General features: G+C 46.4%; 1 protein-coding gene across 1 annotated transcript in view; it reads left to right on the forward strand.

Annotated features, from left to right (window-relative positions):
- The first annotated feature begins 844 nt into the window (after window positions 1-844).
- ARFGAP3 (ADP ribosylation factor GTPase activating protein 3) overlaps window positions 845-24,509 on the forward strand; it is a 50,266-nt gene continuing 26,601 nt past the window's right edge. The window contains exons 1-7 of the mRNA XM_043440418.1: window positions 845-1,006; window positions 8,769-8,887; window positions 15,420-15,492; window positions 18,073-18,204; window positions 19,824-19,907; window positions 21,234-21,318; window positions 23,200-23,262. Of these exons, the coding sequence (XP_043296353.1) occupies window positions 932-1,006; window positions 8,769-8,887; window positions 15,420-15,492; window positions 18,073-18,204; window positions 19,824-19,907; window positions 21,234-21,318; window positions 23,200-23,262 (631 nt within the window). The 5' untranslated portion in view covers window positions 845-931. The remainder of the gene's footprint in view (window positions 1,007-8,768; window positions 8,888-15,419; window positions 15,493-18,072; window positions 18,205-19,823; window positions 19,908-21,233; window positions 21,319-23,199; window positions 23,263-24,509) is intronic.

Genomic DNA, 24,509 nt, shown 5'->3' on the forward strand with positions numbered 1-24,509 from the left:
TTGAAGAAGAATTTTAAGAGTCCTTTGGACAGCAAGGAGACCAAACCAGTCAATCCTAAAGGAAATCAACCCTGAATATTCATTGGAAGGACTGAAGCTGAAGTTTCAATACTTTGGTCACCTGATGAGAAGAGCTGACTCATTAGAAAAGACCCTGATGCTGGAAAAGACTGAAGGCAGGAGGAGAAGGGGGCAGCAGAGGATGAGATGGTTGGATGGCATCACCGACTCAGTGGGCATGAGTCTGAGCAAATTCCAGGAAAGCGTGAAGGACAGGGAAGCCTGGCCGTGCTGCAGTCCATGGGGTTGCAAAGAGTTCATGGGGTTGCAAAGAGTCCGACACGACTTAGCAACTGAACAATAACTGATATACCCAAACTGATACTTGAAGAAAACCAGTTTCGCTACAGGACGCTTCCCACCCAGGCCTCAGCTTTAGCTCGGGGCAAAAGAAATAAATATATTAAAAGGCGGCTAGAGAAAACCCTGCCCTCGGGCATCGGGAAACGGAAGGGAGGCCCCTCGCCTCGCAAGTTTTCTCCTTTGCCACTTGGAAGGGCAGGTTCGGCCGACCGACTGAGCGGAGGAAGGAGTGCGTCATCCAAAGCGGTCCTGCCTCGGGCAGCCGTGAGCGCCGGCACAAACCAGACCCAGGTCCGCCTGCGACAAGCCCCGCCCAGAGCCAAAGCCAGGTAGGAGCCTGGAGACGCGCGAGCCTCCCTGCGCATGCGCATGACGCAGCGGGGCGGGGCTTGAGCGAGCAGCGCGTGCGCTGCGGCGGTAGGCAGGGCCAGGGGCGGGGTCATCGATAGGCGGGGTCTGATCTTCCCGGGCAGCCCCGCCCCTCGGTCGGCGTCTACCCCCTGGAGGCGGCAACCGCCACAGCTCTACCCTTCCCGGTTGGCGGGGCCAGCTGCGCCCCGGTTCTTGGATGATCATGGGGGACCCCAGCAAGCAAGACATCCTGACCATCTTCAAGCGCCTCCGCTCGGTGCCCACCAACAAGGTAACGGCCGCCAGGAGTGTTCAGGCTCGCCTGGCATCGCTGCGGGATCCCGCGGGCGGCCCCTGCGGCGCCAGTGGCCGCGGCCGCGGGGAGGAGGAGCCGGCCCGGCCTGTGTGACACGTCGCACTGTGCGGCCGCAACGGCTGGGCCTGGCCTGGGTCCGGTCGGTGCGCTGCCCTCCCCGCTTCAGCACGGGAGGGGCGGGGGTGGGGGTGCACGCCAAGGCCCAAGGCTGGGCCGACACCTGGGAAGTCCTGGGGGCGGGAGGCGAGAGCATCTGGGGGTCCCAGGGGCGTACGGGGCCTGGGGGCTTACGGGGAGGCAGAGTGGGCTTTGAGGGAGCAGCAGAGTGGACTCTTGAGTTCCTGAGAGAACTGGGGGCGAGCTCTGGGATCTGAGAGAGGGCTGGAGGGGAGGGGGGCGTACACGGGGCTCCCGCGGTTGGGGACGGACCCCGCAGGCCACCTGTGACCCAGCCAGGAAGCATGCACCGGGTCAGAAACTCCAGCTGGTAGCGCTGGGCCCTGGGCAAGCTGAGCGTGCCCCCTCCCCACATTCGAGCTCACCTCTGAGGCTCCCCAGAGGTGCCAGTCGGAGGCTGGTTGGTGCCCTGTGTCCTGGGGTGGCAGCCTCAATCTCCGTGTCTCATGAAGCTGCTAAGTAGTTGCTGCTAAGTGACTTGGAGCTCTTAACTCTTGCTAAGAAAGCCCAGCACAGACCCTTTCCCTTCCTTCCCTTTGGGTCTCCTTGGAGATTGGGGTTTTCCTTTTTTTCTTCATCTCAGGGGCCGTTTCCCACCCCTATGACTCTTAGCACTTTTTGCGACTGGCTAGAGACGGGATGACACATCAGGCTAAAGTGACACCCTCGGTGAGGATCACAGGTTGGCGTGGAGCCTGGCCAGTGCAAAGGGCGGTCATGTCAGCATGGACTCTCCCCTCTTCTCCGTGACTGTTCTGCCTGGTCCCCACTGCCACCTCCAAAGTGAACAGCTGTTAGCCAGCATGGTCATGACACGATGGCACAGAAAGTCCCAGAGTTTTACAACATGTAGATGTCTTTCAGTCTAGGTGGAGGGGAGCCAGTATTTTTACAGCCTAAGAGAAGTACAAAAGGAAGCCGTTTATTGGTGGTGATATCTGACGAGTGTAAGAAAGACCGGAGGAGAAAGGTTCCAGGAATTCTCCAGTGCCGACTTCTTTGCTGTTTTCTTGATTTTCAAATTTTCGTGAGTCTGTTTATAAAGAGTGGTTGCTGTAAACTAGACAAGATAAGGATCTAGAGTTAGAGTAGAAGCCATATATTTTTGTCTGCTTTATGTCAGAAACACAATATACATTCTCATTGACTGAACTCATCAACAGGAAGGTGCCCCTTTTAAGTAAGAAGTCAGTGTCTTTATACCAAGAATGCTTTTGAAGGACATGTGTGGGCTTGGCTATAAATTGTTGTCCAGACACTGTGACTTCCTGTCACTTTGGGCAGATTACTTGACCGCTTTGTGCCTTATTTTCCTCATCTGAAAATGGGGCATGAGCCGGGTCTAATTCAGACAGTTATTGTGAGGATTAAATGAGAAAAATCCAAGAAAAACACTTAGAGTAGTACCTGTATATATTGGCCATCGATACATGTCAGCTATTTTTGTTATTATTATTTTAATTATGAACAACACACCTGTAAAAAAAATTTATATTCTGTAGTAGGGTTAATAAAAGCACTGAGCAAAAATAGTTTGTGGTAGTGTTCCACATGGAGAAGGCAATGGCAACCCACTCCAGTACTCTTGCCTGGAAGATCCCATGGACGGAGGAGCCTGGCAGGCTGCAGTCCATGGGGTCGCAAAGAGTTGGAGACGACTGAGCAACTTCACTTTCACTTTTCACTTTCATGCATTGGAGAAGGAAATGGCAACCCACTCCAGTGTTCTTGCCTGGAGAATCCCAGGGGCGGCAGAGCCTGGAGAATCGCAGCCTGGTGGGCTGCCATCTATGGGGTCGCACAGAGTCAGACACGACTGAAGCGACTTAGCAGCAGCAGCAGTGTTCCACAGTATGGTGCTACATTCCTTGACTAAGACTTTTTATTTATTTGAGTGTTAGTAATAAACCACTGAGCTTCCCTTGTGGCTCAGATGGTAAAGAATGTGCCTGCAATGCGGAAGACCTGGGTTCAATCCTTGGGTTGGGAAGATCCCCTGGAGAAGGGAAAGGCTACCCACTCCAGCATTCTAACCTGGAGAATTCCATGTACTATACAGTCCATGGGGTCGCAAAGAGAATAAACCATTGGGCTTCCCAGGTGGCGCTAGTGGTAAAGAACTGCCTGCCAATGCAGAAGAGGTAAAAGACGCAGTTTCCATCCCTGGGTCAGGAAGATCCCCTGGAGGAGAGCATGGCAACCCACTCGTGTTCTTGCCTGGAGAATCCCATGAACAGAGGAGCCTGGTGGGCTACAGTCCATCGGGTTGCACAGAGTTGAACACAACTGAAGCTATTTAGCATGCACACATGCACAATAAACCTTTACCTAAGCAAAGATGGAAACTAGTTATAATTACCTAAGCAAAGATGGGAACTAGTTATAATTACCTAAGCAAAGATGGAAACTAGTTATAATTACCTAAGCAAAGATGGGAACTAGTTATAATGATGTGGAAGAATTAATAAGCATTTTTAAAGGAGAAGGTTAAAAAGAGCTCTAAGACACATGACACAGGAAAGATAACTTAAAAACACTTTGGTTTATTTTTAGAATGCGGCATCCAACTTCTCCCTCTCTGTGTGTGGTGAATATTTACTCTGGATCAAAGGTTTACCTCAAAGGGTCAGTTTTCTAGTTTGTGAAATCCTTCCCATCTCAGCTGTTCCTTGATGTTACACTGATCGTTTGAGTTATTCATTCAACAAATACCAGTTAAGCACGGGCAGCGTGCCGGGCACTGCAAAGCACAGAGGATGCGCCAATGGGAAAAGGGACAGGTTGCTGCCTTTTTGGAGCTAGTGGTCCTGTGTTTAGAGGACAGATCAAGGGCTGCCTGGTCTGGAGAGAGGTAGCGCAGTGAAGGGATGAAGAGTGTGCTCAAGGGCAGACTGCCTGTCTGGGGTCTCATCCCTGTGATACTACTTCCTAGCTATAACCCTTCACTTCATATTTCCTTAGTTTCCTCTAACATGGGGATGAAGACTGGCTTTATAAACTTTGCAGGGAACTTGAAACATGCAAAGTGAACATACAGGGCTCTTGTTGGAAAAGTATTAAGAATTTCAAGATGGCACAGCAGAGCATTAACCACTCATGGGCCCTTCTGCATGCCATGCAGGGCCCTGTGTGAGTGAATGTATGGATCACACACACGCCCAGAAGCTGGCCCTGATGGGGATAAGAAAAGTGCCTTCTTATACGGTTGTTAGAAAGATTCCATTGACCAGCAACAATGCCTGGCATGGAACACATTAGCCGTGATTTCTATAGTAATTACTATTCTCACACAAGGCAAAACAAACTGCTAGTCCAAAATTATTTTTATTACCATAAGAGCTGATATTTTGCTTAGAAAACCATATCTCCACTTTGGTTTGTCATTGTTGTTCAGTCGCTAAGTCACGTCCAACTCTTTGTGACCCCATGGATTGCAGCACTCCAGTCTTCCCTGTCTTCCACCATCTCCCAGAGTTTGCTCAAATTCATGTCAATTGAGTCAGGAATGCCATTCAACTGTCTCATCCTGTCATCCCCCTCTCCTCCTGCCTTCAATCTTTCCCAGCATCAGGGTCTTTTCCAATGAGTTGGCTCTTTGCATCAGGTGGCCAGAGTATTGGAGCTTCAGCTTCAGCAAAAAGTCCTTCCAATGAATATTCAGGGTTGATTTCCTTTAGGATGGACCGCTCTGATCTCCTTGCTGTCCAAAGGACTCTCAAGAGTTTTCTCCAAGACCACAATTCAAAAGCATTGATTCTTTGGCATTTTGTTTTAGGGTTGCATATCAAAACACAGTGGAGTCCCCATTCCAGCAGGAGAACCAAGCAGCACTTGTGAGAGCCAGGCTGGGATTTCTAGCTGCCCTCTGACCTCAGCCTCCAAAGGTCACAGTCTTGGCTCAGGAGCTCTTTGACCACCTGTGTTTGCATTTGGTCCGCGCTTTGTGTCGGGCTCAACACTCAGAGCTCAGCTGAAGCGAGCAAAGCCCCAGCCCTCATGGAGCTACATTCTTAGTTGGTAGGGCGGGAAGATGGTGAGGACACTTGTTAGAAACCTTGATGCTGTCTTTTCACAGCCAGCCTTGCGACCACCTTGGGAGTGATTCTCAGACTTGCCTGCTCTGGGCTGTGTGCTCCCAGCCTCTGGGTCATCTCCCTGCACAGGGCCATTTCCTGCACAGGCTTTTGCCACTTACTGCCCTTTTAGACTCTATTCTTGATGTCCCAAATGCCACTTGTACCCTGTCTAGAAAACTTTGCATCCTATCCTTGCTTACTGAGGTTCAGCATTATAACTAGTGTTGTCTTCTCCACTAGGACTCCTAGACTGCTGTGAGCTCCACAGGCCACCTTTGTACATCACTCCGTGTGTGCCAGGGGCTTCCCGATAGTGGCAGCTGTTGGCTGAGTGAATGAGGAATCACAGTGGCCTCTCGCAGGGGGATGGCACCTCTGGCAGAGTCGGTCCCACTGTGTGGCAGCCCACTAGAGGGGATTCCTTACTCTAATGGCTGTTACCTCGGGCGTCTTCATTTTCATGTCCCGAGTGGTCCTAGTGGTAAGGAATCCGCCTGCCAATGCTGGAGACACAAGAGACTTGAGTTTGATCCCTGGGTAGGGAAGATCCCCTGGCAACCCACTCTAGTATTCCTGCCTGGAGAGTCCTCATGGACAGAAGAGCCTGGCGGGCTCCAGTCCATGGGATCACAAAGAGTCGGACATGACTGGAGCGGCTTAACATGCATGCATTTCTCCTACATTAGTGGCCTGTTGGGGGGAAGGAGGAGGGACTCAGCAAGTGTTTGTGGAATCAGTACCACCACCCATTTCTTAGTACCCCAGGCTCTGCCATGGCGTCTGGCATACAGCAGGCAATCAATGAACACCGAAGTGAATGACCGGTGTGTCTCACGTCAGCTGTTCCCCTCCACCACTGTTCCCACAGGCTGCATGTGAGCCTGTCACCGTGAAGGGCTTTGGAAAATCCACCTGTGTTTTCACACTTGTATTGCCCTCAAGAGGCCAGAAGCCAGATCTCTCTTCATGGTTAAAGTTGGAACAACCTTCACAGAGGTTGCTCTGCCTGAAAAGCATATCTGAAATTTGGGAGTTTTTTAAAAAAACCTCCTATTCATGGAATTTTTACTATTCTGTTGTTCTGGTTTTAATTCATTACAACTATTAATTCCATGACAAGCACTGTGTATTTTAGAATACTTTTATGTCTCATTATTAGATGAAGAATGGTTGACTCCAGTCAGTGTTGAGGGGGCTGGCGATAATTTTTGAGCTGGTGATATTTTTTACAAATTGTTCATTTGATTAATATATTTACTGAATGCTTAGTGCGGGTACGTCACTATTTTTCAGGCTCTGTGGGAGATAAAAAAATACCCAGAAAACCTTGATGAGCTCTCAGCACGTCTGGGCTCTGTGTGGATGAGGAGGGGGGTCCCCAGGGCCGTAGGAGTGCCAGGTGCCATCTGTGCAGGAGGGGTCATGCTCCCTGGGCGTGAGCTGTGTGTCTGTTGTAAAAGCGGCCTGCAGAGAGTGGAGGGGGCAGAGCTCGTGAAGGACACAGCGTTCCACGCAGCGATAGCTCTCCTATCAGTACCCACTGCAGAACTCAGCATCTTAAAACAACAGACACAACTTGTCTCACACAGGTTTTGAGGGCCAGGAATCTGCGGGGAGAGGGGGCTCAGCTGGGAAAAATATTGGTTTCTTTTTTTCTTTCCTGGAAAACAATTTATTATTAGTGGAATTCTTAACAGCCCTGTTGTTCCGACTCTAATTAATCAGTAGTATTAATTTCCATGACGAGCACTGTGTCTGTGCTCCTGTTATCAGATGAAGAGTGCTGACCTGAGTCATCGTTGAGGCTGGCAGGTTCAGGGCCGCTCATAAGGCTGCAGCCACTGAAGGCTCGGGCTTCTACCCCAAGCTCACCCACGCGGCGGTCAGCCGGCCTCTGCTTCCCACTGGCTGTCGGACTGAAGCCCTCGGGTCCTCCCCACGTGGGTCTCTCCACTAGGCTGCCCAGTGTCCTCCGGACACGGCAGCTGGTGTCTCCCAGAGTCAGTGATCCAGGGGAGAGGGAGCCGGGGAGAGAAAGGAAGCCGCAGGGCGTTTTAGGACCGAACCCGGAAATGACGCAGCAGCATGTCTGCCGCATCATTGGTCACACAAGTCTCCCGGCAAAGTGAGGCTGGAGATTACCTGAGGGTTTAGGACCAGGATGCGGGATTCCCTGGTGGCTCAGACGGTAAAGCATCTGCCCGCATTGCGAGAGCCCGGGTTCGATCCCTGGGTCAGGAAGATCCCCTGGAGAAGTGAAGTGAAAGTTGCTCAGTCGTGTCCCACTCTTTGTGACCCGGTGGACTATACAGTCCATAGAATTCTCTAGGCCAGAATACTGGAGTGGGTAGCCCTTCTTTTCTCCAGGGGATCTTCCCAACCCAGGGATCGAACCCTGGTCTCCCACATTGCAAGTGGATTCTTTACCAGCTGAGCCACAAGGGAAGCCCCGCCCTGGAGAAGGAAATGGCAACCCACTCCAGTACCCTTGCCTAGAAAATTCCATGGATGGAGGAGCCTGGTGGGCTACAGTCCATAGAGTCACAAAGATTCGAACACGACTGAGCAACTTCACTTCACTTCGGACCAGGAGGGCAGGACCCTGGGGCATCTTGGAGTCTGGGTACCACGCTCTCCGCCTCCTCTAGCTGAGGAGGAAAGAAACAGGCGTGAACAGCTGCCATCTGGTGGAGAGCCCCTGCCCAGGGGGTAAGGCCTTGGGTGTTTCCAGCAGGATATCCCTGTCTAGTGTTTGTTCATGTGACGGGGGAGGAGCCCTGTTGATGCTTCCTGCATGCGTCATATTTGAGATGATAAACGCACCAGTTCACTTCACTACACATACCGCCGAGTGTTATAATAACCTGTATGTGTGCTTCAACTCTTTGTGACCCAATGGACCGTAGTCCACCAGGCTCCTCTGTCCATGGGATTTTCCGAGCAAGAAATAGCGGAGTGGGTTGCCATTTCCTCCTCCAGGGGATCTTCCCGACCCAGGGGTGGGATTCGTGTCTCCTGCGTCTCCTGCTCTACAGGTGGGTGCTTCACCACTGAGCCACTGGGGAAGTGTTATAATAGATACACAATAATATGTAATTTATTATGTAATTAATATACTATATTAATATTTCTATTAATATATAATATGTGTAATATAATAATATCATATAAATGAAATAGAAACTTGAGCTTTTTTAAAAAAATTGAAGTGAGATATTTTCTAATAGCCAGTTTGTTTATTTGTTTGTTTTTGGCTGCACCACTCTGCTTGTGGGGTCTTAGTTCCCTGACCAGGGCTTGAACCCAGGCCCCAGCAGTTAAAGCTCTGAGTCCTTATCACTGGACCACCAGGGAATTCCTTCTAATAATCAGTTTAAATTGTGAGGCTTGAGCAGTTTTCAAGCCAAATCCTATATTGTCCTATAGGATGGCCGATCTGGCAAATAAGGATCAATTGGTGACTGAGTTTTGAACTTTTCTTTCAGGTGTGTTTTGACTGCGGTGCCAAGAACCCCAGCTGGGCCAGCATCACCTATGGGGTATTCCTGTGCATCGACTGCTCTGGGAGCCACCGGTCCCTGGGCGTCCACCTGAGTTTTATCCGGTAAGGGGGCCTCTCTCCTGGGGGCGGGAGTGAGTGCAATGTTCCACAGGTCTCTCTCCCCTTTTCCTTCCCATTTGGCTTTGCCATCAAGTAACATGAGAGGTAGGTTGAGTCATGGAGATTTAAGTCTAATGGTAACTGAGTAAATTGGGAAAATGAGTAATTTTCTATTCAGTTGCTATTCTGTAGAGCCCGGCCCAAGAGCTGAGGCAGTGGTATTGAAGACACAGTCACAATCTAGGGTCTGAGGCAGTATTTCCTTTTCCTTTGTTGTTGTTGTTCAGACACTAAGTCATGTCCAAGTCTTTGCGACCCATGGACCGCAGCACGCCAGGCTTCCCTGTCCTTCACCATCTCTCGGAGTTTGCTCAAACTCATGTCCATTGAGTCCGTGATACCATCCAACCATCTCATCCTCTGTTGCCCCCTTTTCCTTTTTTGTCTTCTGATAATTAGCACATGGGAGTCTTGCTCTGACCCCTCCTGGGAGAAGGGGGGTTCTGTCTGTCCATCACTCCTTCGGCTATAGTTACTTAAGTTGGGGGGACCCTCGGAGCTGGGTTTCGCCTCTAGCGTAATCCCACAGCTCAGGCTCCCAAGGACATTAATAGAGCTGGAGGGAATGATTTTTGTATGAAAGATGTGTGCAGTGTGAAGCCTTTTTTCTTAACCTGCAGATACGGGTTGCCTGGGCTCCTCTGGCGAGTGCCTGTCTCTATTCTGACCCCCTATGGGGCCTTTGTGGGTACCAAATATACCCCACAGTCCAGTGGGAGGCTGGATGTGCCCTTGTGTGAAGTTAAATACACTGAGATAAAGGATCCCCAGGCAGGCTCCGGGCTTGGAAACCAAACAGGTCGTGCACTCGAGTAGTCCTTGCCTCTGCAGGGGACCCCTGTGGCTCAGATCTCCCCGTGGCTGGCCTCCCCCTGTCAGTTCACCTCTTTCCCTGCCTGTTATGACTTAAGGAATACATTGATCCTACAACATGATTACCACAAAGAGTTATTTGTTCCCATGGAGTAACCTATTAATATTATAATTTTTTACTGTATTAACCTAAAAAGCTTTCTTTATGTGCTTTCATGAATTCTTTTTCTCAGAAATCAATTTATAAGAGCTGCTGCTGCTACTAAGTCACTTCAGTCTTGTCCGACCCTGTGCGACCCCATAGACAGCAGCCCACCAGGCTCCCCCATCCCTGGGATTCTCCAGGCAAGAATACTGGAGTGGGTTGCCGTTTCCTTCTCCAATGCATGAGAGTGAAAAGTGAAAGTGAAGTCGCTCAGTCATGTCCTACTCTTTGCGACCCCATGGACTGCAGCCTACCAGGCTCCTCCGTCCATGGGAGCAGAATGGGTTAAATGTTGTAGCCGTTTAACTCCGTAGGCAGTGATTTAGGGAAGGGAATTCTCTTGTGTGTTCTTACTACTTTCAGGGCATCTGTCAGTTTCCCGTCCTGTCTTTTCTTTTTCCTTAGATGCAGGATATTTTTAACACTTCTGGCCCTCCTATCTTTTTCGAATGTGGAGGGGTGTGGTTGCCAGGGCAAGCTTATCTCCGTGTGCTTTCCCCCCAGTTACATGGTGGCCCGCTCTGCCCGGAGCTCGCGATCCCAGGCTCCGTGTGCAGCTGGCTCTCCTCCTCTCTGCTCGGCCCTGCCCCCCGGAGCGGGCCCTCCCTTTTCCCCACCACACAGCGTACTGCCAGTTTAAACCATCCCAGGAAACTGGTGGCTTTCTGACGTGTCCCCAGCTAAGGGGAGGGCTGACTGAGAGCCTGACGCGACTGGACTGCAGGGTCTGTCTGGGCTGTTGCAGGTTTAATCACCACCCTTGGAAAAGTTAGATAAATACAACTGGATGAATCATGATGCTTGTACATGATTCAAAAACAGCCATTAAGGAAGAAAAAAATCTCTGTATGTATAACCTGAGGGCAGCAGTCGCGAATTTGGGCAGGAGAAAGTCAAGGATGATAAAGGTATTCAAGGATTTTTTTTTTTTTCAGAGGCGAAGGGCTGCTCTTTAAACATTTTTCATTGATTAAAAGAAAAAAACAATTACAAATATTAGTTCATTGGGAAAAAAGAATCCAAACAGTCCTAGAGTAGGAAGTGAAAGTCCCTCCTCTAGAACTCCGTTCCCTCTTCTTTCTCTCCCCCTGCAAACCAGCCACACATCACATGTGTGCACACATATGCACACACACACGAAGTCCCATCTCCTGGGCATGAACATATTAACAGTTTGGCATGGGTGGAATGTTTATTTAATAAGAGCTATGTTTTGGGGTTTTTTTAAGTAGAATTTCAAGCCAATAAGTTTGAAAGGAAAAAAATCATGAACTCTGGCTTTTTGCCAAGCAAAAAGGGAAAGGGAGGTCAGGCATCTGCGGAAATGGCCAACTGCGCTGGGAGGCGCCAGCAGAATGGACCTGGTGGCCTGGCCCCGCCCCCTCCCCACCCCGACCCCAGGCCCAGCGCTCTCCCCGCAGGGCCTGTGACACCAAGTCTCCCCGAGCTCCTCTCTGGCCGTGTTTCTTCTCTAGTTCACCATTAAGTGTTTCACCAGCCATGAGAGGTGCAGGGGGTCTCAACCTTATATCACCGTTGTTGGACTGGGGGTACAAATACAATATAAACAGTAAGGTGGTCTATACAGAGCACGATAGAAAGAAATAGCATTGTGTCTCCTGCTTGGACAATTAGGCAAAGTTTAAACAGAAGGTAGCAGATGCAGCGAACTTCAAAGGCCTGGTGCGATTTTGATAATGGAGAGACGGAGGGCAGCACTCGGACAGTAAGAAAAAGTCTAGAGAGACTCCTCTGGTGGTCCAGCGGCTAAGACTCTGTGCTCCCAATGCAGGGGGCCCAGGTTCAACCCCTGGTCGGGGAACTGGATCCCACAGGTCACAGCTAAGAGGCTTCCCTGGTGGCTCGGTGGTAAAGAACTGGCCTGCAATGCAGGAGACATGGGCTTGATCCCAGGGTCAGGAAGATCCTCTGGAGAAGGGAAATGGCAACCCACTGCAGTATTCTTGCCTGGGAAATCCCATGGACAGGAGAGCCTGACGGCTGCAGTCCGTGGGGTCTCAAGAGTCAGATGTGAGTTAGTGACTGAACCACCGCCACCGCCACTGCAACTAAGACCCAGAGCAGTCAAATAAACAAACAAAAGGAAAGGTGTAGAGATGGGAAAAATGGAATGTCTGGTAGCTAGTTTTTAATGCATAGGAAAATGAGGAGAAGTTAGATTCAGAGGGGAAGGTCTGTGTGACCTTGGCAGGGTCTTGATTGACTGCCAGGCTGGGAGCTGAAACATTATACTCCTGCGGCCCATGAGGGGTGCATCCGGGAGGGAAGACTGACGTCCTGGGCACAGTGGGCGTCCCCAAGGTTCACGAGGCAGTGCTGGGTGGGCCCTGAGAGTGAGGACGCTGGGGCTTGGCTGCTGGGGGTCTGAGTCCCGCTGCCATCCCTTACTAGCTGTGGGTGGGCTCCTTCCTCTCTGTGTCCGTCTCCTTCCCTTGAAAGTGGAGACGAGAAGGCTTATACTCTTCCTAGGGCTTTGGGAGGAGTGAGCAAATGAACTCTCATGGATCCTGGCACGTGGCAAGCCGCCAGCTTGTTGACAGTGATCAGATCTGAATTATCTGGGTGCCGGCTTAGTGGATGCAAGAGGAGAGCCTTTTTATGATGTTAGCTTAGAAAGGCAACACCTCTCGTGACCTTGAATTAGCCCATCAAGCCAGTTATAAACAAATAGCTGCCTGGAAGCCGTCGCTGGGCTTGTCTGTGAGAGTCTAGATTACTAGTTACGGTGTAATTTACTCCACTTAAAATTTTTGATTCCAGGATAACTTTGTCATGTTTATTTGTGAGATTTGTTCTGATTTCATAAGTTTCTGAAATCCGTTTAAATGCTCTACTTACCAAAAAAAAATAAAATAAAATACTGACTACAGCAGCCATTGGTGCTAATTCATGCATTTTTTTAAGGCAGCTATGTCTTGACATGTAAGGATTACAGAAGTTGTGGGAAAACTGTTTTTTCATTGACCTAATTCGTTAACAGAAGCTATTTTGTTAAAGGGACACTAATTCTCCAACTTCTCTTGCTTCCCTTGCTTTACATTTTATTAGCACTGTCACAGATTCCTGCCTTTCCACTTCTCTTAATCTAAATTAAAGGTGAGACGCAACCTACGGGGAGTCGCCTCCCCCTGTAGGAATGGGAACTGACAAGCAGTTTGAGTGTCCTCTTAAGGTTGACTATGTTCAGAGTCCAGTACCATCAACCTTTTATTTTGAAATTCCAATGTTAGCAGAGAAAATCTCTGTCAGGTCAGTTTAAGCACAATCAGTTCTTACTTTCATTTCTAAGAAATATACAGAGAGAGATATTTGGCTTGGGGACTTCCCTGGTGGTTCAGTGGTTAAAACTCCGAGTTTCCAGTGCAAGGGGCACGGGTTTGATCCCTGGTCCAGGAACTAAGATCCCACATGCTATGAGGTGCGACCAAAAATAGATAAATAAAATACAAATAGCTTTGTATAAAAAAAATGAAATACTTGTGTGTGTGTGTGTGTTTTAAGGTAGTTTACGATTAAAAGTTAGAGGCAGGCTAGCAAATCTGAGTACTTATAGCCTCAATTTTAGGACCTCTAAAAATATTTAAAGCAATGTACCTATTATATGCCTGTGCTAGGAGTTGAGAGAACAATATGGGGTGTTCCTGTCCTCTGGAGCTTGCTGCTTATAACAGTGTGACAGAGTTACCACAGTGATGATGGTGGTGCTGGTGATGATGGTGGTGGCGGTGATAATGGTGGTGATGGTGGTGATGGTGACTATGATGATGGTGTGTGTGCTGGTGGTGATGGTGGTGATGGCGACTGATGATGGCCCTGGTGGTGATGGTAATGCTAGCGATTATAATGATAGTGGTGGTGGTGATGGTGGTGATGGTGGTGATCATGACTGTGATGGTGGTGGTGATGGTGATGGTGGTGATTATAATGATGGTGGTGATGGTGGTGATGGTCGTGATGGTGGTGGTGGTGATGGTGGTGGTGATCATGATGACTGTGGTGGTGATGGTGGTGGTGGTGATTATAATGATGGTGATGATGGTGCTGGTGATGGTGGTGATGGTGGTGATCATGACTGTGATGGTGGTGGTGGTGGTGATGGTGGTGATTATAATGATGGTGGTGATGAGAACTTTAGCCATATGGTAATGACCATGAGCCAAGCACCTTTCCAATATTAGCTTATTTAATTTCTATAAGAGCAAAATAGATAGTACTATAATTATCCCTACTTTACAGATGAGGAAAGTAAGGCGCAGAGAGGTAAGTAATCTCTCCAAGGCCACACAGCTTGTAATGACAGAGCAGAGATTTGCACTTTAAAGCTCCCTCCAGAGATTGTGCTGTTGATGCCACCTTGCCTCCCAGGAGGTGGGGATGGCCCCTAACTCAGCCTGGGGGAATTCATGAAAGTGTGGTGACTAAGCAAGATCTTTCAGAGAAAGAATTTCAGAACAATATACATAATTTAATCACCTGGCTTGGTATTCAGATTCCAAAGAAAGATTTTTTTGTCTTTATAAGAAATCTGTTTCTTATAAAGTAGGGTTTAATTTTTTACTTTTTATATGTTACCGGGAAGTCAGTTTGTCCTATGTATAGTTAATAATAATATGTATTAGTATTAATCTTATGGTAGCTATTGGCTTCAAAATAACGTCCTAACAGTTACAAAAATTAAATGATACCAATAGGCAGAGAAATAAGAGAAACAGGAAAGGGAGCATAAAAGGATATTTTTTGATGAATATGGAGCTTCTTTTCTTTCTACCTTGCCCATCTAGTAAAGGATGGAGCTTCAACCTATACCCATTTCAAAATGTCCACGTTCCTTACCAGTTAGTGTGGGACAAGCTAGTGTTGAATGTAGGGACAGCCTTGTTTTTTGCTCATGTCTATGGATTCAACAGAAAGATTTCTAATATTGTCTACAGTGATCACTTGGTGAATTTTTATAGTTAGGGACTATAGTCACTGCTTTTACCTTGCTTTTAGATTACAAACAAGTAGGGTACAAGGTATGGTGGCGGTAGGAGGCACACAGTTTTTGCTTCAGCGACATTAAATCCTTAGTTTTCTCCCCTTCCTGATGGTGGTGATGTTGGGTGGGTCCCTTCTACTTGATAAGACAGTGAGCATCCTCCCGGCTGCTGTTAGGGGTCAAACTGTTCAAATCAATAGCTGACCTGGAAAAACTCCAAACAGTACATCTCTTTTCAGAGCCTTGGCTTCTAGGAAGGGTGAGAGGGTCCAGGAGCAGCTTGTACCAACTGTCATTCACCCAGGAGCCCCAGCATCCCAGAAGCATGTGTCACTGCTAACGGAAACTTAGACTTCTTCAGGATCCTGCAGATTGAGGAAATCTTATCCTCAAGAGTCAAGTGGCTTGATTCTGGGGAGGAACAGTATTAACATTTCAAAATATTTTTTTCCATTTAGATCTACAGAGTTGGATTCTAACTGGTCTTGGTTTCAATTGCGATGCATGCAAGTTGGAGGAAATGCTAATGCAGTAAGTTCATCTCAGATTTCTCGTTTTCTTTTTGTGCACGTGTGTGTTGCACTCGTAAAGAAGTTCAGCATTTGCACGTAAGAGTTCAGGAGGCTCTGCTGGAACGGCGGGAAGACACAGTGGGCTTATGAGCTGGATGACCCAGATGGCTTCTTTATCCAGAAATCTATTAGAAACCTGATGTACGCAAAGCACTGGGCTAGGATACAGTGATGGACAAGATGACTGAGACTCCTCCCTTACCGGCAGAGACAGAGAGCAAGTAACGAAGTAAATAAACAAGAAAGTAACAGGTGGTAGTAAGTGCTTTGAAGAAAAAGAAAATAGGAAGTGATGATGCAGAGGAACTGGGAGGCTTCTTTATGATAATACAGTTTTTTAATATCTGAGGGTGTCTTTTGTACTCAGATGGAATGCTTCAAGCTTCTTTCATTTCAATTTATTAAATCTACAAATTAAAAAAGCCATTTTCCAAATCTTCAAATATAGTATGTAAATATCATGTATCAATTTATAAACTTAGTAATTTCTCTGTCAAAGTAGCTTTTGAAGTGTTCAATTAATATATCATAAAAGAGCAAATTTCCTTAACCCCATTTACAAACCTAGCTAAGGATCCTCAAACATTTTAAACTTCATTTACAAATTCAATAGATCTGATTTCTAAAACACTAAACTGGCAGCCTTACAAACCTAGCCAGCAAAATCTCCCTTTATATAAAATACCATTATAAGTTTATAGCAGTATGCCAAAATGATATAGATTGAGTAAGTAGAATTCCCTGAGACATACCATTAAATGTTCAAAGTATTAGAAATCAGTAAATAAAAATAAATATATATGCATTTTTTTTTTTTTAGAAAGGGACTTCCCTGGTGGTCCAGCGGCTAAGACTCCACACTGCTAATGCTGGGGGTCCCGGGTTTGATCATGGGTCGGGGAGCTAGCTCCTGCACGCCGCAGCAACGCTCCCGCATGCTGCAGCTAAGACCTGGTACAGCCAAGTAAATAAATAAAAATAAATATTCAAAGTATCAGAGATCAAACTGGTATCCACTTCAAGTAAAATTTATATCGAGCTTCAATTAAATATTCAAAATTAAAACAGTAAATCTAAAAGAATAATTTTCAAAATACCAGTTTCCTTTGGATCAGTGTCTCGGCCTTTTTCTTCATTACTGTCCCCTAAGCAGAAAAATGAAATTTAAATTCATCAGTCAGCTTGTTTTAAATTTAAATTTGATTTAGTTTTCCCTCGTGAGAGAAATGAAATACCAAGGACTATGATTTTTGACCAGTAGGGGTGATCTTTGGAAGGCTACAAAGTATGGTAATAACTAAGTTTTTTTTTTTCACTTTCCAAGAAATATTCCCCTGTTAGAATGTAAGCCTTCAGTATTTCAAACATGTGATTAGAAAACCATGCCCATGTTCATTATGTCCACAAACTTGTTCTTCACCTTAATACTGTGGGTTCGATAGTCTCTGTCCTTATTTCTAAACCTTCATAAGGTTGTAGGGTCCCCACCCAGCTCCAGAGAGCAGTGTCCTCGTCTCAGCCAGCTGATGCTGGGGAGTGGAGGGGGGCAGGTCAGTCAGCGGCCGCTCAGCTCAAGCAGAAGCTTGGGTTTGAATGCCAGCTCTGCCCCTCGCTAGTCTGTGTGACCCTGGGCAACTTGTTGGACCTTTCTGCTTCAGGCTCGTCTGTAAACAGCAGGTGTCTGAGAGCGTGGCCGTGAGGGTTTGATGCGATGGTGCCCACCGAGAACTTAGACAGGACCTGGTGGTACGTGTGGGTGCCCAGTACCATAATTTGTCCCGTTGAATTCACAAAAGGATCAGTCACACAGGCTTTTAAAACACCTGCTTTAATTAAGCTGTGAATGCTGTAATTCATGTCTGTACAGAGATCCTTCAGAGATGCTGCGAGCAGAGTCCTCTAACTAAGTCTCTGCTTCAGTACCGTGCCTGTGCTGTGGTCTCCACCGATGAGGAAATAGTGCTCACCAAGGAGAGGGTTAGCTTGGCTCTTGCTTAATTCGTTTATCAGACATTCCAACTTAGGGAGCCCCCGTGGTGGCCTAGTGGTTAGGATTCCGGGTTCTTCCTGCTATGGCCCAGGTTCAGTCCCTGGTTGGGGAAGTGAGATCCCGCAAGCCACACGGCAGAGCCTAAACACATAATTAAATCATCTCATACGGATGCAAAGAAAAGAAAAGAAAATTTAGTCCAGTTTAGTAGGACTCTAAGCTAAGGTCAATCGCTCAAGTTAGATGCAGTTCTGAGTAGAAAGCGTGTGCTCAGATAACGTTCAGGATGAAGGAGGTGTTATAGTGGAGCAGTGAGGGACCAGTTATTTTGTTCTGTGAGGCACATCTCACGTCTACTTTTACCAGAATATTAATGTTACATCTGTGGAAGGTATTACTCCTTCTACAAGGAAAAATTTTCTAAAAATCTTTCACGGTTTAAGTTGTATTGGTTTTCACTAGTATTTTCAAAAAGGCCCTTCATGGCGTGCAGTAATGCTTTTAGACTGAGCACAGCCCTGCCACTAACCCGCGTCCTCTCCTCCGCAGTCTTGCTTTTTCCATCAGCACGGGTGCGACACCAGCGACACCAACGCCAAGTACAACAGCCGCGCCGCCCAGCTCTACAGGGAGCGGCTCAAGGCGCTGGCCTCCCAGGCCACCCGGAAGCACGGCACTGACGTAAGCAGGCCGGCGGGGGCGGGGTCTCCCGCCTACGAACGCGTGTTTCCGCGGAAAAAGTCCTTCATATTCCAACCGTACTTTCTGGCCAGACTCGCTTACAAGGAAACGGCGTGGAGCCGGTTGTCATTATTCACCGTCCTGCTCAAAAACGTTGCCGTGAACACTACACGGCAGTCCTGCAGCATCACTTTTATTTGTCAGCTGATCAACACTGACCTCATTTTACATGCTTTTTGTTTAAAGACACCTCTTTCAAGGAGTTCCCTGGCTTTCGGTTGTTCTTTGTATCTTTTTCTAATAATAAAAATGTGCCAATAGACTTAGGAAGAAAATAATCCATAAAGCGAAAAGTTTAAAGGTTTTTAACATTATAAGATTTATAGTTCAAGGTATAACAGAAATTTATGAAAAAGAGCTAGCTACACCATATGACTTAATATTTTAATATTATGACTAAATATATATGTTCATCATCTTCCCTTCCATCATACTCCCTCTCCAGTGTTTCCTAGCTCTAATAATTGGCATCATCATCATCTGCCAAGTTGCCTAAGTCAGAAATGTGGGCATCATTCTTAATTATGACCGCTTTGTCAGGCTTCCCTCTGGCTCAGCTGGTAAAGAATCTGCCCGCAATGCAGGAGACCTGGGTTCCATCCTTGGGTTGGGAAGATCCCCTGGAGAAGGGAAAGACTGCACACTCCAGTATTCTGGCCTGGAGAATTCCATGGATTGTATAGGCCATGGGGTTGCAAAGAGTCGGACACGACTGAGTGACTTTCATTTCACTTCCATTGGTTGAGACTTTGCCTTCCATTGCAGTGGGGGCCACGGGTTCAATCCCTGGTTGGGGAGCTAAGGCCCCACATGCCTTGACCAAAACATGAAACAAAAGTAATATTGTATCAGATTAAATGAAGACTTTAAAAATGATGTGCATCAAAAAAAAAAATTCCTTAAAAAAATAAAGACACCTTCTTCAGTGCATATTGTTGACACATTGACTCTGAGCCCGTGGCCAAGGGCACTGTGGCTTGAGCTGAGTGAAGCTCATCTAACTGCGTCTCTGTGCTTACTTACACGAGGTGGCACTTAGCACTGAGATCGGGACCATCGTGAATGACGGATGCCAACAAAAAGCACAAAAGCATGGGAAGTGTGTCAGTCAATAGACCACAGAAAGGGCCGGTGCTTGCCACAGGAGCGGAAACCAGGGAGCTGAGCATCGCACCTTGGGGGACACATTGCTGCTCTACGTGTGTCCAGGCAGGGCGACACATCTAGGGTCACAAGTTAATTGCAGAGTAGGCGAGTTCATGAATGTGCAATCCACAAAGCGTGGCAACTGGCGGTACTTTGGAACATGCACCTAGACGTGAAGTCCTTGATCTTCCCTTTTCAGAAATGGCTTGGGGAACTGCCTTTTGCCTTCCACAGGGCCTGGCAGCACAAGTTAATGGATCTATGCATTGCTAAAATGTATTCAGGGGCCCTGACTTTATAATAATGGAAAGTACGGATCTTTAGCAGACAGGCCTCTAGAAAGGCAGGGAACTGTATTAAATAAACCCTCGAAAGCAGGTGAAGTGCTGAGCGATGTGTGTGTTCTGTTCCAGCTGTGGCTTGATAGCTGTGTGGTCCCGCCTTCGTCCCCGCCACCGAAGGAAGAAGATTTTTTCGCCTCTCACGCTTCTCCTGAGGTATGTGTTACACCTTACATAGTTTTAAAGGGTGCTCCCCTGACATAAATTTTAAAGGGCCTGTATTTAAAGTGTTTCAGTTAGGACAGAGGCTAAGCTGCTGTGACCCACAGCGCTGAAACAGTCACTTACGAGAGAAATAAGTTTCCCAGCAGTAGTTCACGGTCATCCAGGGCTGCTCATCTCATTGTGTGGCTCCCATCTCAGAGTCCAGAGTGGCCACTCCAGTTCATGACCTTTGCTGGCCAGTGGGAGGGGGACGAACATCCACATCCAGGGAAGCAGTGCCCCAGCCTTTTACAGTCTGGAGGTAGCATTGCTTCTGCTCACTCACTTCCTGCCGTCTAGAATTCAGTCCCACGCCCTGTACCCAGCTTCCTGGGAGGCAGAGGTCTTACTAGGGGCCTGTCCAGTGCAGTTCAGAACTTTGCAATTGACAAAGACAGTTTGGGGGACTTCCCTGACAGTCCAGTGGTTACAACTCTGCGCTTCCCATGGGGGGAGTGCAAGTTTGATCCCTGGTCAAGGCACTAAGATCCCACAAGCTGCACGGTGTAGCCAAAAGAAAGAATAAAGACATTTTTTTAAACCCAGATTTGAAAAGGAATTTGAATCTCGTTGCCACTGTTAGCTGTGTACATAGAACATCTCTCAAGGCTCTTGAGAGAATGAGCACATGATAGAGAACTAACTGTAGATCTGTGTGTACGTGTGGGTTGGTGTACACACACAAGGTGTATGGCCTAGCTCTGTCCACTATGAGGCCTAGAGACAGAGACACCCCAGAATGACAGGCACACCCAGCACCCACACCCTCATTTCTAAATGCTGTTCTCCAACAAAAGGAACCAGGGCTACCTTTGGAGAGGCAGCCAGTTCTAGGACTGGAGTTGCAGGGGCAGAGGAGCCTGGAGTACCCAGTGGTGCTGGAAGTAAGGGAGCGCTAGGAGGCCAGGGAGGGGGATTGGACGAGGACACGGCTGAAGGACTCGGGAACCAACCTGGAAGAGGTTCCGGTGGTCAGAGCTGGATCCGTTTGAACAACAAAATAAATAATGATAGTACTGGGCTGTAATACAAAGAATTGACCAATATTCATGAGTCGATTACTGATACAAATAGATGGTTGCATAAAGGAATGGAGGAAAGGGACAGTCTTCCTTATAGAAAATTCCAAACCATGCGTATACTTCCTACCCTTCAGGATGTGGGGCTTAACCTGCTCCTCTGGCATGTGGACCGGGCTTAGTGACTCACTTTTTTTGAAGTTTGTTTTTTATGACTTTTCATGCTTTGCTGGTAATGACTTTTCTCCCCTGGCTTCAGGTGAGCAGCACAGGGTGGGCGTCAGCACAGCCAGAACCTTCTTTAACTCCAAGGAACCTGGACACACCTCCAGCAAGCAGTGAAGGTAACACTGAGATTCGTGTTGTAGTGCCCTGGGCCTCTGCGGAACGCCTAGAAAATGAGACCCCTGCATTTACCAAGAGTAGGGAAAGATGCCCATGGTCCATTATAAAACGGAGAGAGAGGATTACTGAACATGGAGTATGTATGACCTCACTTTTGTAAAAAAACAGGTAGCCAAAATTGCACATGCAGTTAACTCGGAAAATGAAATTGCTGAGGATTTTTACTTTCAACTTGATACAAGTTTGAAGTGACCGAACTTTTATCATGAGTATATGTTACTTTTATAATCAGAAAAGTAAGTGAAAGTGAAAGTCGCTCAGTCATGTCCCACTCTTCAACCCCATGGACTATACAGTCCATGGAATTCTCCAGACCAGAGTACTGGAGTGGATAGCCATTCCCTTCTCCAGGGGATCTTCCCAACCAAGGGATCGAATCCAGGTCTCCCACATTGCAGGTGAAGTCTTTACCAGCTGAGTCACAAGGGAAGCCCAAGAATGCTGGAGTGGGTAGCCTAACCCTTCTCCAGCAGATCTTCCCAACCCAGGAATCTAACTGGAGTCTCCTGCATTGCAGGCAGATTCTTTACTAACTAAGCTATCTTATAATCAGAAAACAAGATTCCAATTTAGAAAACTATGGGCTTCCCCGGTGGCTCAGCAGTAAAGAATCCACCCGCAATGCAGGAGACACGGGAGACATGGGTTCGATCCTGGGGTCAAAAAGATCCCTGGAGGAGAAAATGGCAGCACATTTCAGTATTCTTGACTGGAGAATCCCATGGACAGAGGAGCCTGGTAGACTACAGTCTATGGCGTTGCAGAGAGCTGGCCACAACTGAAGCAGCTGAGCATACATGCACACATTCTGTCAATAGTCAATGTCTAATAATTCACACTTGGTAATTTTATTTTAGGGTTATATTTATTGTAAATCTACTTACATCACTTGCTTACATCCATGGATCAAAACATCAATACTTTCTGGTTTAAAATTGAGCATTTTTTGTTAGCCAGAAAATTAGTGTAAATTAACAACAACAAGGTATCATTTTTCACCTAATCAGTGAACTGCTGGCGGGTGGGCCCCTCAGACATGCTGGCCTGTGAGAGTTAAGCCTGGAACTGCTTTAAGAAACTTAGTGTAACAGGAGGGACTAAAGAGTCACCAACCTCAAGATCAGGTGATGGTCCTGAGAAGCCTTCAGACAAGGATTTGCTGGAAGGTTGGACAATAAGTGGCATTTTCATCAAGTAGAGAGCCCTGAAGAGAGAGTCATTCAGCTCTACATGAGAAGGGGGTCAGGAAAGTCCATTCATTTCTTTTTCCGCCAAATAATATCCCATCTATTGCATGGATATGCTACATTTTGTTTATCCATTTTAAGGTAATAAAATAAAGAGAACAACATTTTTTAAAAATAAAGACCTTAATGGAATTCCTAACCAGGATCAGTTTTTTAGATCAACTAGAAAATTCAGCAGATTTCTTGGCAACTGAAAATTTAGGTTTCTATCATTGATTGGATTCATATTAGACTTGCCAAATGTTAACATATTGGGTTGGGTGTATAGTCCACATATGTACTAGGTATCTCAAAACAGTTTACTTTAAAACACCAGACCATAAGGTAGGATTCCAAATTATAATGATTAGGGAGACCACTAACAAAGCAACTGGATACAAAATACACTTCTATTTTAATGGATTTTTAAATTAGAATTCTTAAAGTGATAAAATATGGAGCTAAAAAGAAAAGACAATCATTGATCTGCCTGGATAAGATTTGTAGTACTGAACAAATTGGATGTGTTACATATTCAAAAGCACATTTGATGAATCTGTTTTCTGCGTTGATATCAATATTTTTAACTTTCAGGTGCACCAGAACAAGGACCAAGTGTGGAAGGTCTTAATGTACCAACAAAGGCTGCTGTAGGCGGTATGTGTTACCCTGTAGTCTGATTCAGAGAGTGAGGTTAATTAAGAAAAAAATGAATCCCGTCTATACATTCTGCCTAGAACTTACAATGTAATGAGATTTATTTAAACAAAAAATGCTGTTTTGTTTTGGCCAGCTTGGTGACTGTGAAACGCATTAGCCTCTGTACCTGGCGAAGGTTGCTCTTGATGCTTTTTGATTTGCTGGTTTATGTCCCAGCACAGGCAGAGGGCAGAGCAGCCACATCATTCCTAGTTACTCAAGAACTCTTAGCATTTTCTTCTTTCTGATTGTATTGTAGGTGAACTTAATCTCTAATTTTTCATTATCAGGGAAATGTAATCTGAAATTAGTGCATATCACACTGCATTAATTGGAAAGCAACAGCTTTGGTGAAAAATAACTAAACTATTAGGAATGTCTCAGGTATTTCCCTCATGTATTAATAGACGTGTAGGAGGCTGGATGCAGGTTATATGACTGCCACAATGCACATCTAAAAAAAGTGAAGAAAAGGAGGATTTCCATGAATGTCTTTTTTTATACTCCAAATGTAATGATGTTATTCTCTCATTAAGGACTAAAAATTTTAATCTTCATGGTTTTATGCTATCTTTTCCTGTTAAATCACATTCTCATCTTTGTAAGAAAAGATTTGATTCTTACTAGGTCTCTTACACATAATTCTAAAACCAGAATATGTAATCTATGATTAAAATTTACCCAGAAAACAACTTTTAAGAAACTTTATCTAAAAGCATCATATATTTTTGTGCAGTTTAGTAAGTAATGCTACCAAAATAATAGAATGCTTTCCATTTCTGATTGGTTAGTATGATAAAATCTGTACATAAATCAGAGTGGGAAAGCACTTCACTGGCTGCTTTAGTTGTATACATAATGTCTGGCTAACTTTATATTTTAAAACAATTTTGAAAATTTTTGAAGAGTAGAGATTACTAGGCGAGTTTGTTCTAATAGCCAAAATGCTCCTGAAGAAAGTGGTGAATGAGGCAAGCTGAGGCTGTTTATTTCTCTGCAATGTGGTGTTCCCCGCCACCACCCCCCCCCCCACAAAATATATACTCTCTGAGTTTGGATGCAATCTGAAAATACTGAGAACTCTATTTTGATGAAGCTCTGTTCATCTGAAATACGTTGATGTACTTGAGTCTCTGGATGACAAACTAATGTGGAATATGTTATAGTCTCTTAAACAATAAAATACAGTATCTTAGAATTTTTCA

This window comes from Cervus canadensis, chromosome 21 (assembly GCF_019320065.1).
Source record: "Cervus canadensis isolate Bull #8, Minnesota chromosome 21, ASM1932006v1, whole genome shotgun sequence".
Taxonomy (NCBI): Eukaryota; Metazoa; Chordata; class Mammalia; order Artiodactyla; family Cervidae; genus Cervus; species Cervus canadensis.